At 34.6% G+C, this 14,759-nt stretch overlaps 1 protein-coding gene across 5 annotated transcripts in view; it reads right to left on the minus strand.

Annotated features, from left to right (window-relative positions):
• AKT3 (AKT serine/threonine kinase 3) overlaps nucleotides 1–14,759 on the minus strand; it is a 264,003-nt gene that overhangs the window by 88,738 nt on the left and 160,506 nt on the right. For all 5 annotated transcript variants that reach the window (XM_039883229.1, XM_039883227.1, XM_039883228.1 and 2 more), the window contains one exon: nucleotides 6,144–6,288. In XM_039883229.1, coding sequence (XP_039739163.1) covers nucleotides 6,144–6,288 — 145 coding nt within the window. The remainder of the gene's footprint in view (nucleotides 1–6,143; nucleotides 6,289–14,759) is intronic.

The raw sequence follows: 14,759 nt of genomic DNA on the forward strand, positions 1-14,759 counted from the left end.
AAGTTATTAAAGATTTTTGTGCCTTTTTAACATTATTTTTTCCTGTTTACCAATTTATAAAGTAAATCTCAAGTAAATGTTAAAAATGTCTCAAGTCAATGACCTCAGCTTCCACCGTATGAAACTAGAAAAAGAGGAAATTAAACCCAAAAGAATTAGAAAAAATGAAATAATAAAAATCAGAGCAGAAATCAATTAAATTTTTAAAAAGAACAAAAACAGCAGAGATAATCAATGTAACCAAAAGCTGATTCTTTGCAGAGATCAATAAAATTGATAAACCTTTAGCCAGATTGGTCAGGAAAATAAAGACAGAGATGCGAATGACCAATATCAGGAAAGAGAGAGGTGGTGTCACTAGAGATTCTATAGATATTAAAAGGATCATAAAGGAATATAAAGATTTATATCCATGAAATTGACAACTTACATGAAATGAACAAATTCCTCAAAAGTAATACAGTTAAGTCCTCACTTAACACTGTTAACCAGTTCTGAGACTTTAAATGAAATGACACATAATGAAACCAATTTTACCACAGGCTAACTGATTTAAACACAGGTCACATTGTTACAGCATCTCATCCATGTTTAATGAAACACTGGACGAAAAGAAAGCTTATTCGAGGACCTGCTGTAGGTAACTTAAATAGCCCTATACCTATTAAGGAAATGGAATTTGTAGTCAAAAATCTTTGAACAAGGAAAACTACAGGATCAGATGGTTTTGCTTGTGAATTCTATAAACATTTATGGGAATAATAATACCAATTCTATATAAACTCCTACCGAAGACTAAAAAGAATACTTCCCAATTCTTTCTACAAGGTTATCGGTACCCTGATACCAAAACCAGACCAAAACACTCTAAGAAGACTACAGACCAATATCCCTCATGTAAATATAAAAATTCTAAAAATTTTACAAATGAATGCTTATATTGATTTGAACATTTGCTGCTATAATTTTAACAATTTTTCCAAATGTTATGTGTTAATCACTCAATATCTAGTTCAAAAGAAAAGTAGCAAAAGATAACAAAGTACTTTATTAACTCAACTAAAAATCAAAGAAGTGGGACTAAATATACTGAATATGGTTAACAAAGCTAGTGACACTTGAACATCATTTAATTTTCATTAATATATTTTAAAAATCAAGGGATACTGCTGAGCCCCAAAGCTACTTGTGCTAGGTAGTCAGTCTCCAAAGACGGATGCTACTAACACTCTCTTCTTCTTGTGTGTACACGCCATTCTCCCCATTAAGAGGTGGAGTCAACTTCTCGTCCTGGGCTGGCATTTATCTTGCTCAGAACATAGAATAGGATCAAAGTGATGCTGTGCCAGTTCTAGACCTAGCCTTTACGCCTGTCAGCTTACGCTTTCTCTCTCTTGAAAAAGTCATTCTTGAAAGCCAGCTCTCGTGCTGTAGGAAGTCTAGGCTATTTTGCTGAAGAGAAGGGCCACGGAGTGAGGCCCTGGAAGATGAAACACCACAGAGAGAGAATGAGAGAGAGAGAGAAGGGATCACGTGGAGGAGAACTAAGAATCCAGACACGTGGGAAATGCTTCCTTGAATTTCCAGCCCAGTCCATGTGCTGGTTGAATGCAGCTGCTTGACAGATACATTGGAGACCGGCAGAATGGCCCAAGCAAACCACAAAATCATGAGAAATAATATACTGTCATTGTTTTAAGACACTAAACTTGGGTAGTTTATTCCATGGCAATAAAGACATTATTCTCATAAACAGGCCAAAATATTGTGTTGCTTAAAGCTTCATTTGAGCAGTATCTTCTTCGTTTGTTTTTTTTTTTTAATCTAAAAGCACACAAACATGGTACTTGTTATGTCCTGTTACTAAATGTTATATAAACTCAAACTGAATTCTTAGGAGTAAAAACTTAAAAAGAATTTGTAAACTGCTTTATGATGTTTTCACATGAAAAGCTTATATAATTATAAAATAGTACGACATTCTTTTAGGACTGCAATTCTTAGGGACAAGGAGATTTTTTTAAAAGTATGACAGCTTTAAATCTAAATTTCAGAGATTCTGTCAGTTCGACTGTTCCTCTTTTAAAAAAAGAAATTCGCATGGAAATTGATATTAGTAAAAAAGCATTCTATGTGATAAAACAAAAAAACAGATTTCATATCTATTTTAACAAAACTTCAGAACATTTTAAAAAGTATCTTTGATACCAGATGCTCATGTTCAGTGAAGTCTACACAGTGATTAGCTAGTCTTTACAAATGAAATGTAACCTATTACAAAATGTGTCTTCTTTTGGATGGTGTTAAGGGAAAAGATACAATAAGATTTTGATAAAAAAATGAGAGCATGAATACACTCCAGAAAAATTAATCCTCCAAAACCCGATCCTGAGAATTTATTAGGGAGTTTTTTAGATAGCTAAAAAACACTTTCCTTTACACAATCTCTAACATATTAGTGTGGCTGTTTCTGGTTAAGAGATACATGTGCATATAGCAAATGCTTAATAAATATATTCAAATCATGCACGCTAGAATATAAGAAAAAGACTGTCTATTCCAAAATTAGGTTAAAAATGTGAACATATAATTGAAGAGGAATGTAAAGGATCTCTCAGAAAGGAATACAGAGGTTTTAGTCAATTTGGTGAAAAAGGATAAATTCCTCCTACATTTTATAATGTAAGAATGGAACCAAACAGAGCTCATGGGACACTAAGCGAAAAGGGAGGCTCTCAAGAGGCCCGCCTCTCTGCCCATCTCCTCTGGGTCTCTTCCTCATGGGAACAGGAAGCGTTAATCCGATGGGTCAAGTTCCACCCTGATGATGTCAGTGCTCCCTCTTCGAGCAGCAGGGAGCAATCGCACGATTTCAGCAGGCCCCACCATCCCTTCCCTTCTCTCTCTCTCCCAAGTGCTAACCGTTCCTTTGAGTTAAATAATCAAATTCCAAGAACTGAGTCATATTCAATGGAAAGAGAAGAGGTGTGGCTTGTCCTCTGTACCTAAATTATGAGATAGGCCACTGCTCCCAAAGAGGCCTACACTGACCACACCCAAACTAAGCAAAACTGATTCCCATGTGACTGTCGATGCTTTATGCTGTGCCCCTCGCACCCTGACAGGGTACAGAGAATGGCAGCTCGACAGACCAAGATCAGGCACCTGAGTCCTCTAGGCGAATTCTTTTGAAACAACATCTTTTTAATCTAAACACAGAACAGCACTTAAGTGTGGTTGCAAGCCCTGTGCCTCTTTTCTCCAGGAGAGATTTTAACCTGCAGAGGGGACATTGTGGCCAGCCCTTTACCACTGGGGAAGTGCCCACCTGTGTGCTCCAGGCAAGAGCAAGCAATGAGGACAACTCCCAGCACGGCTACCGGAGTCAGAGATAATCTCTTCATGCTATCGCTCAATTTTCTAAAAGTGCATAGAGAAGAAAATGTGTTCTGTAAATTATGAGGAGGATATTCTCATTTCAGAATATCCATTTACAGTCTGAAGTTAAAAATAATCTGAACTTCCACAATTCCATTTATGATAGGTGATGCACATAAAGGATATAGTTCTAGAGCCATGTGTCTTAGGGAAGTGACAGTAACATTTCACCATTTTTAACCAAGTTATTAGGACTGTCATCGAAGAGGCAGTAGTACCATGTACTATCTTTTTTTGAGCTCTTTGTCATTTAAAACTACTTTATGCTATTTCATTTTAAATGAAATGAAATTTAAAAAATGGAAATCGGATACAGGCCAATTAAGACAATGAACCCACCTTACCCTTCCAAATCAAAACATCCCTATCAAGTTTTCATTTTGCAGACTCAGTTTCAGTGGGAGAATTCTCAGAGAATCTGCTTTAAGAAGATGTGTATGTTTTTAACTATCTTATATGGATGATATAGAATACTAGCTCACAATAATAACGAATATTCATTGAGCACTTAGCACATAAGCACTTTATACGTATTCCCTCATTTTAAGCAACACAACTACATGAGTTAAGTACCACTATTGTCTCCCTTTCACAGATGAAGGGACCAAAGAACAGAAGGATTAAGAAACTTTCCACACAACCGCACTCATGGTGGACCCCAAACTCGAAACCTGGCTATAGGACCCCGAAGACCTCACTTTCTACCACTATTCTGTAATATTAAAATTCTCCTGATTTTTTTCCAAGAGCGCTCTAATTGACTAATATCCAAACATTATTTATGCCCAACAGGTTGACATATAATTTGAGAAACAAAGTACAATCACAGGAGAGAATACCTGTGTAACATAACTCGGCTAGGAGAATAACGATCATAGAGATAAGTGAGGCTCAAGATCTATGGATCGATAAAAAGAAACGAGCTGCGTACTGAAGTTGCGCAGTGTATAAATGAAAGTCCTTTTGTGTTTGAATAAGATATTCAACTTCTCTAAATGCAAGATGACTCACCTGGAAAATGAGATAATAGCACCTACCTCAGATGATTTCTGTGAGTATTAAATAAGATAATCTATATAAAAGTACTGCTCAGAGGCTGGAACAAAAAAGCTCATAATAAATGCTTACAAGTGTTAATTAGTGTAAGTGATGAATTCTAACATAATCCACACTAGTAACTGAAAAAAGGGAAATGAAATATGTTTTTATAATTATTAATGACCAGCCTTAACAGAAAATAAAATCCTCCCATATTTTTCCATTTTTACATCTTTCGTCTCCATTCAACATTCGTCTGGTAAATTTCCATATTAGTTTCCAAAATTCTTCCATCCATCAGCAACAGCATTTCTAGTAAGGATGTTATAAACTCTCCACTTTCAACCTCTACCTAACTCAACAGTTTCTTATTATTAATCTTTGTTATTAAGCAGAATTTTAGGAATTCCACAGAATTAAATAGGGTATAGCTAGTATAGCGTGTTATTGAATAGAGTAGTTTGGCACGCATAAGATGAGATTAACTGGAATCTAATTTTAAATTACGAGCATAATTTCAAGTTCATTTTGTACATGTGCACACACACTTACAAAAGAAGCTTTCTTATCTCTGAGTAGGTGGCTAAAGCTAGACTGCGGTTTTATTTTTGCAATGAGGAGGAACAAGGGAGGTTAAGTTGACTTAAAAGTAAAGAGAGATTCAATTCAGCCAACGAACAGGGGATAAATCCATACAGAAGACCCAAGAGGTTCTCAAACAGTTGGCCAAGATCAAGTGCAGAATATCATTCTCATTAGAAGAGAAATTTCAGAGAAGGATAATGAACGAACTCTAAGCCGTGCTGTCCAACTTCACCACGTTCACACGTTTCAGCCTGCAGAGCAAGGAGGGGTTGCGCTCGGGCAGAGTCTGACGCCAGAGAGTTCTGAATCACTGTGCTAACACGGAACCACGTGGATGAGCACCTTAAAAATCAGCATTTTCCTATCTGAAGATTAATTTAATCTATTACATCAAACATATTCTAACATGATAAATGCCACATTCACCTATTTTCAACACCTATATCTTTAATCTTAAAATACCATTTTTTACATAAGGAAGTTGCTTTTCAATTTTCTACAGCAGTAAAAAGTATAGCTTACAATTCCCATAAATATATAAATTGGCGCTTATTATTCTGCAGCCCCAAGGGAAGGAAAAGTCCGTTTCCTTCACCGGCTCAGGAGCAGCCATTAAGATAAAAAACGATTAGTTCCAAGATTGTTCACTTTCCTGCTGACACTAGCGAGGCTGGGGCCTGAGCGGGAGGCACACCAGAGCCATTTCTGCTTCTGCCTTCAGGAGCAGACAGAATGCCAAATGGAAGAGGACCAAATCATTAGGAAAACGTTTTATTTCCAAGTTTCTAAAATGGTATTAAAAACAATAAGTGAAAAATAGAAGTTACAAAGCAGCACTGTGGCACCTCCATCACGGTCCCCAACAAGCCCTATCAGCAGCGTGCAGAGCTAAGCGCTGAACCAATGAAATGCTGTGATGTTTCAATTATGTGATTTTAAGTGACAGGTTATTTCACTGAATAAACGCCAACCATGCCCATATGAGATACTTAGCTGACATTTTTTTCCAAATGGCAGTTTGGGGCATATTTCTTCCATACACATAAATGTGCTGAGTAGGAGAATAAATTACTACTTTCTACCTTTCTTTTATGATGAGTTGTAGAAGCATCCATCTCTTCCTCCCCTATGTTATCAATTTGTGAAGTTGGACTACAGTTCATTCTCTCCTCTTCTTGCCTCTGAAGTCTGTCTGCTACAGCCTGAATAGCTTCTGTCCATTCTTCCCTATAAAAACAAGTAAAATTTCTCATTAATAGAAGATGGTAAACAACCTGAATATCCTCTTTTTATAAAATATGAAATGTACACAAATAGTCTATTCCAGTATAACGCGTGCGCACGCACGCACGCACACACACAACACACACACGCACACACACAGTCTCCCACCTTTCCCTCCAAGGCGAAACTCGCCCCACGGGCCTCTTACATCACAGGCCTAAGGCTGGCAGCCTTTGGAGGTATGTTCAATGAGAAAAAGAAAAAAGGGTCATAAGAAAATTCAGTTAAAATCCTTTAAACGTACAGCTAAATTTTAAGCGTCTGTACACATCTTACCCATAAACTAAATTGACCCCAAAAAGTTTGCTGCTCTTTTTGAATGTTTCGCTTAGCTGTTCTAAGTCCATCACTGACATAGTCAAGATCTTTACTGATCTTTACGGTGGTCCAACAGAAGTTCTAGGAAAAGGTTCTCAAAGCCAAAACCTTCCACTGTTCCCAGATCACAGGTAAGTTTCATTTTTTAAAAAATGACAGGCATAAATTATAGCTTAAATAGCAAGGCTCTTGAGCACCGGTATAAAGCTCTTATTTTTTGAGAGTTGTCTCATCAGATCAAGGATCATTTATTTTTCATATAAATTTTAAAGTCAGCTTGCTGATTTCTTAAAGTCTATTAGAATTTTCAATGGAAATGAATGAAATCTAAAGATCAATTTGGAAGAAACTACCATATTAATAAAATAAGTCTTCCAAACCATGACCTTGGTATAGCTCTCCATTTATGTAGGTCATTAGTTTCCAAATGCAGTGCTTTGCAATTTTTCTGTGAAAAGGTCTTGCGCATCTTTAATTGAATTTATTTCTAAGCATTTTTTTATGCTATTGTAGAGGGTTTTTATTTTTGATTTTGTCTTCTAATTTTTCTTGCTAGTACTTAGAAATACAGTAGCTTATTGTATGGTGGCCTTGTATCCTGCAGTCTTACTAAATCATTTCTTAGTTCTAATAGCTTTTATTTTTCTGGATTTTCTACATACACAACTATGTTGTCTACAAACAAGGGCAGTTTTACTTCTTCCTATCCAAACTATGTGCCTTTTATTTCTTTTTCTCGCCTTATAATGCCCTACATCAGACCACCGGTACCATGTTAAATAAAAGTGGTGAGAGCAGACATTACTTTGTCCCAGATCGTAGAGAGGAAGCATAGAGCTTTTCACCTTTAAGTATTATATAAGTTATAGGATTTTTTTGTAGATAACCCTTAATCAAGTTGAATAAGTCCCCTTCCCTTCCTAGTCAACGGTGTTTTTGTTATAGAAGGGTGCTGAATTTTGTCAAATATTTTTTTCTGCATCTGTTGATCATGTAGCTTTTCTCCTTTATTCCGTTAACATAATGAATTTAGTTGAATGATTCTCAGATGTTAATGCAACTGAATTCTTGGGAAACTCCATATAGTCATGATGTATTATTCTTTTGACATGTTTTTCAAATTGATTTGTCAAAATTTTGTTGAGAAATTTTACATCTATGTTCACAAGTATAATGGGCTATATAATATTCTCTTCTTACATTAGCTTTGCCTGCTTTTTGGAATGAGGGTGACAGTGGCCTCATAAAATGAGATAGAAAGTGTTCTCTCCACCATTATTTTCTGAAATAGACCATGTAGGACTGGTAATATTTCTTTAAATGTTTAACAGGATACACCAATGAAGCCATTTGGACTTGGAGTTTTCTTTGAGGAAAAATGTTTTAATTACTAACTCAGTTTTTCTCACTCATATTAGGCTGTTCAAGTTTTCTCTGCTTCTTGGGTCAGTATTGGTAACGTGTGTCTTCCCTCTTTTTCCTTAATGATCTTCCAAGATATTTTTCAATTCTATTAATTTTGTTTCAAAGAACTAGCTTTCGTTTATTGATTAGTCTCTATTATTTTTTGTTTTCGACTTCACTGATTTCTGATCTCTTCTGTTTCCTTCTTTCTGTCTTGGGTTTAATTTACTCCACTTTTCTAGTTTCTTAAGATAAAAGCATTTATTACTGACTTGTCTTTCAGCACCTATCCTTAGATTATAACATTCGCCCTCAACTTAGCAAAGCCTAATACATCCACACTTTTTACTAGTCCCAGAACATCGTAAGACATTAACTCCATTTTTCCATCAACCTCAATTTACGTATTATTTCAGATATTTTCATTCTATATAATTAAATCACAAACTTATTATTATTCATAAAATCAATAATCATTGGGCTTTGTAAATTTATTTACTATTTCAATTGGTTTTTTTCATTCCTTCCTGCATCTCTCCTCTCACCTGGAAGTATTTTTATTCTGTCTGAAAAATACTCATTTAGTATTTCCTTCACTGCAGGTCTGGTGAAAATCGCATCATTTTTTGACTGAAATTATTAAAAGACTCCATTCCTTATGTTCCATGTCAATTGTTTCTGCTGTTATATCCTTTTTGGTCCAAATGTTCTTTCTCTGAAGGCAAAGTATCTTTTTTTCTTATCTGCTTTGAGGATTTTCTTTTTGTTTGTTTTGTTTTGTTTTTGGAAGTGGGTTTTCTTTGCGTTTTTCCTCATGGGATTTAGAAGACTTCTTGAATGTGTAGTCTGATATATTTAGCCATTTTAGAATGTTTCTAGCCATTATCTCTTCAAATACTTTCTATTCTATTCTTTCAATCTTATTTTTGAGACACTAATTATGTGAATTCAAGACATTCTTACTGTATTCTCTAGTTTTGTACTATGTTCGTACCTATTTTTATTTTCTATCATTTTAACTCCATGTTTCATTCTAAGATACTATTATAACCTATCTTTGAGTTCACTAATTTTCCATAATGCTAGATCTAATTTAGTATTAAAACCACCCACTAGCACTTATAATTTCGAACATTTTATTTTTCAATTTTAGAAATTACATTTGATTCTTTTAAAATAAATTTTAGCTCTCTGCTGAATCTCCCAGCCCTAATTTTTATTTCCTTGAACATACTAATATATAATTCTTCTACTCACTGCCTGATAAAACTCCATATTTTAGAGCCTTATGATTATGAATCTGATTCTGTTGTCTGTTCTGCCTCTGTGGTTTTGGTCACATTGTCTTGCATCATTGTGTATTTGTTTATTTTTTAATAAGTCTTGAACAATATACATGAAAAAGAGATAGGGGCCTAGGAAGATATAATCTTCCTTTAGAGATTATTTATGTTTGCTTTTAAAAACCTCCTAGAAGACAAGCAAAAGTAGATCGTGTTAACCAAATTTAAGGCCTGAAGTAATTTATAGCTCAACTTCAATCCTTAAAAGGTATCTGTATTCAGTTTACCCTTTCCTCTAGCGTATAGTCCTAAAACGTAGTGACTTAACGTGCCTTCTCTTTGGTAGGCTCTGCATTCCAGAATACGACTCCCAGCTTGGAGACTTACTCTCCAAATCTCAACATCTAGAACTGGCAGGCACCCTTAGTGAAAGAACGGGCTCACCTCCCTGGGTTTCTTTCTTCCATAAAGTTTTGGCCCCATAATTCTTCATAGCCTTATTGGCTCTTGGATACCTTTTTAAAAAAATGTTTCAACCTGCTTTTCCAGTAGCTCTTAGTGGACCTAAATTACCTAATTCACCATAACTGAACTACACAGATGTACACAGTTGATTCTCGAACAATGTGGGTTGAAGACCAATCCCTCTTGCAGTTGAAAATACATATATAACTTTTGACTCACCCCAAAATTAACTACTAATAGCCTACTGTTGATGGGAAGCCTTATCAATAACATAAAGAGTTGATTAATACACATTTTGTATGTTATATACTATATTCTTACAATAAAGTAAGCTAGAGGAAAGAAAGCAATTAGAAAATCATAAGGAAAGAAAATACATTTACAGTATATATAGAAAAAAATCTGCAATTCGAACATTTGTTGCTCGAGGGTCAACTGTACATATGCCTGTTAAAGAGTACTGGGCCCAAATGTCTTGCTAATTGAAAGAGGGTATCCAATCTTCTAATTTTTAAGTAATGCTGGAAAATGTAGTCAGTTTGGAAAACAGAATGGATACCTCTATGAAAAAAATAAATTCATTTTTCAAATATATATACCACTGATATAAAAACTTAATTTTTACAAGCTGAAATTTATTTGCAAATAAACATTTAATTAAAATGTCTAATCTGTGAGTGCTACTAAAGCCCAAATAAGCTGCAGCATAGTAAGAACTTACAGCGGAAGGGAAAACCTTGGCATTGTACATAAGTACGTGTAGACAAGTGTTATAGGTAAAGTGGTACAAGTGTGCACTGAGTGCAGTGGTGCTTGGGATGGGGACCCAAAGAGAGACGTGATTTGTAAATAGGGATGTACAAGATGAGTACTTAATAGCAACAGAGACAAGCAAAGGAAGATATTCCTGGCAGAGGGGCAAGAGAGCCAGGAATAGCCACAGGCGAAGTGAGAACCCACTATGGAACCAGTACTTGGGATCTACAAGCAGTTCAATCTAGCTGCGATGTAAGGGGGGGATGTGTGCACACACACGTATGCATGAGTGTAGTGGGGCCATGGCAGTGACAATGAAAGTGACCAGCTTTCAGAAAGGAAATAACCTGGGTCTGTAGTGTGGATGTTCCTGTGCGGCATAATAACATACATATAGAAAATCATATTTAACAATGAATAATTTGAAGTAATACATTCATTAAATCAGAGAAAAAACAAATACATCTACCACAAAAATTATTTAATACCGCTAAAAGCACAGAGAAATAATAGATAAAACTATCGGAAAGGAAGAAGCAAAATTGTTATTGTCTGCAGATGCCGTGCCTGCAAAAGAATAAATGTTTTGAGTTACGTAATAAACAGAAACCATTCCTTCTAAATACAAGATATATAAGAAAAAAATAATGAAAAATATCCTGATCACAATGGCAATAAAAATATAAATGTAAAATAGCTATAAATAAACTTACTATCAACTTTTTCAAATAAAAAAAAAATACTCTACCAAAGGAATTAAGTAAATATAAACAGCATTTAATGTATGGAATGCTAAATATTATAAATGTATCAATGTTTTCCAAATTAATTTATAAATTTAAGGTGGTTTGCTTAAAATACTAATAGGAATTTTCTTTAGATGTTAAAAACATATTCTAAAGTTTACCTATAAGAATGCATTAGAGATGTCTGCAAGATGGCAGAAGAGGAAGCCCCAGATTCTCTTTCTACCCACTAAGACACCAACTCAAATCAACACCCACACACGGATTAATTCTCATTGTGAGAAATCCAAAAACCAGTTAAGAGGCTCCTGCATCCCAGGTGAGTACAAAACCAGCTGAGAACCAAAGAAATGTCGGGGGCTTGAGGTGAATCCTCAGAACCTACAGTACCATGAAAAGGCACCAGAGAGAGAGAGAGAGAGAGAGAGAGAGAGCAAGAAATCACAAACTAAAAAAAACAAAAACAAACAAAAAAAACAACCCTGCAAGTTCCTGTAACTGGAGGTTACATGCATAAATCCAGAGAAGTCATATCTACAGAAAAGGTCTGAGAAGCCCCTAGAATCTCTAGCTGGAATGACTGGTGAAGGTCATTCTCTGTACAAAGGCAGTCTTTATAACAAACTTACAAGGCAAACGAAGAAACAGAGAAACATGGCCTAATCAAAGAATAAAAAAAACTCTAGAAACTGACTCTAAAGAAAGAGAAGTATATCAATTATCTGACAAAATATTCAAAATAACCATCAGGGTGATACTCAATGACCTCAGCACAATGATACATGAACAAAATGAGAATTATCATCAAAGAGAACATATATACATACATGCAGATATATTTAATTTTGGAGCTTCAGAACACATTAACTGAATTGAAAAATTAACTAGACAGATTCAATAGCAGTCCTGATCAAGTGAAAGAATGAATAAGCAAACTCAAACACATGTCATTTGTAATTATCCAGGTAAAGTAGCAAAAAGAATGAAAAGAATTTTAAAAGCCTACAGGATGTATGGGATACTATCAAATGGACTATTACACAATACTGGAGTCCCAGAAGGAGAAGAGCGGAAAAAGAGGCAGACAGCTTATCTGAAAAATTAATGGCTGAACACTTCTCAAATCTGGGGAAGAAAAGGGACATCCAAATTCAACTAGAATGAATCAAGAGAAGTCTACACTGAGACACATTACAGTCAAACTGTCACAAGTCAAACACAAAGAATTTTGAAAGTAGCAAAATTAAAGCAACTCATCACCTACAAGATGCCCCATAAGACTATGAGGAGAAACCTTGCAGGCCAGAAGGAAATGAGACAATATATTAAAAGTGTTAAAAGACAAAAACTGCCAGCCAAGATGCAAAATTTGGTAAAGCTATCCTTCAAAAGACTTTCTCAGCTAAGTTGAAGGAATGAATTCATTACCACTCGATCTGCCTTACAAGAAAGGCTAAAGGGAGTCCTTTCAGTTAAAAATAAAAGACAGAAATATATAAAAGATATAAATGCATAAAGTTCACTGGTAAATGTAAATTAATAGAGAAATACAGAATACTGTAATACTGTTAACAGTGGAATGTAAACCACTTTTAATTCTGGTAAAGAAGTTAAAAGAAAGAATTAATATACTTTAAACATAAAAACATTAATGAATATTCAGTATAAAAAGATAGAATTTGTGACATCAAGAACATAAAGTAGGAGTTGAAATAAAAGAGTAGCATTTTACATGCAGTTGAAGCTATTTGTTATCAGTTTAAAATAGATTGCTTAACTTTAAGATATTTTACATAAGCCACAAGGTAACCACAAAGAAAATACCTATAAAAGATACACAAAAGAAAATGAGAAAGGAATCAAAACACATTACTACCCCCCCAAAAAATCAATGAAACACAAAGGAAGACAGAAAAAGAGGAAAAGATGTGCAAAAAAGCAACAAGACAATGAACACAATGGATGAAATGGCAATAGTAAGTGCTTCCCTATCAGTAATTATCTTAAATATAAATGGATTAAGCTCATTAAGAAGATGGAGTGTCTGAAAGGATTTTAAAAAGATCCAATGATATGCTAACTAAAGAGACTCACTTTCGAGATAAGGACACACATAAAGAGCAAGGAGGGAAAAGGATTTTCCATACAAAAGGTAAACAAAATAAAGCAGTTGTGGCCACACTTATATCAGACAAAACAGACTTTAGGTCAAAAACTGTCAGAAGAGACAAAGAAAGACACTATGTAATGATAAAAAGGTCAACTCACCAGGAAGCTATAACAATTATAAATATATATGCACCAAACATCAGAGCATTCAAATATATAAAACAAACTCTGACAGAACTAAAGAGAGAAATGACAGCAACACAATAATAGATTTCAAAACCCTACTTTTAATAAAAGAAAGAATATCTAGACATAAGATCGATAAGGAAATAGAGGATTTGGACAATGCTGTATGTGTCAAATTAACATAGCAGACACATATTTAGAACATTCCACCCAATAGCAGCATGACTGACATTCTTCTTAAATGCATAAAGAACATTCTCCAGGAGACGTCACATGTTTGGTCATGAAACAAATCTTAACAAATTTAAGAAGAATGAAATGATACCGATTATCTTTTCCAACCACAACAGAATGAAACGAGACGTCAACAGCAAAAAAAAAAAAAAAATCTGAAAAATCTGCAAATTTGTGGAAATTAAATAACACACACTTAAACAACCAACTGGTCCAAGAAGAAATCAAAGAAAAAATTTTAAAAATATCTTGAGAGAAATGGAAACAAAAACACAGTATACCGACATTTATGAGATACAGATAAAGCATATGAAGTGGCAAGTTTACAGAGGTAAATGCTTACATTAAAAAAGAGGAACAATCCCCAATAAACAATCTAACCATATACCTTAAGGAACTAGAAAAAGAATAAGCATACAGTTAGTAGAAAGAAGGAAAAAATAAAGAGTAGTACAGAAACAAAGTACAGAATAGGAAAATAACAGAAAAAAAAATCAATGGAACAGTTGATTTCTGAAAAGATCAACAAAACTGCCAAATCTTTTGTCAGACTAATTAAGGAAAAAAGGGAGAAAACTGAAATAAAATCAGAAGTGAATGTGGAAACACTACAACTGATCCCACAGAAATTAAAAGGATTATAAGAAACTACTATGAACAATTGAATGCCAACGAACTGAATAACCTGGAATAAATGGATAAATTCCTAAAAATACACAACCCACCAAAACTGAATCAAGAAAAAGTAGAAAGCTTGAAAAACCAATAATCAATAAGGAGATTAAATCAGTAGTCAAAAACCACCTAACAAAGAAACCACCAGTACCAGACAGTTACACTGGCAACTTCTAGCAAACATTTAAAGAACTAATACCAATACTTCTTAAAATCTTCCAAAAATAGAAGAGGAAAA

The sequence above is a fragment of the Pteropus medius genome, unplaced genomic scaffold (assembly GCF_902729225.1).
Source record: "Pteropus medius unplaced genomic scaffold, Ma_sr-lr_union100, whole genome shotgun sequence".
In the NCBI taxonomy this organism is placed as follows: Eukaryota; Metazoa; Chordata; class Mammalia; order Chiroptera; family Pteropodidae; genus Pteropus; species Pteropus medius.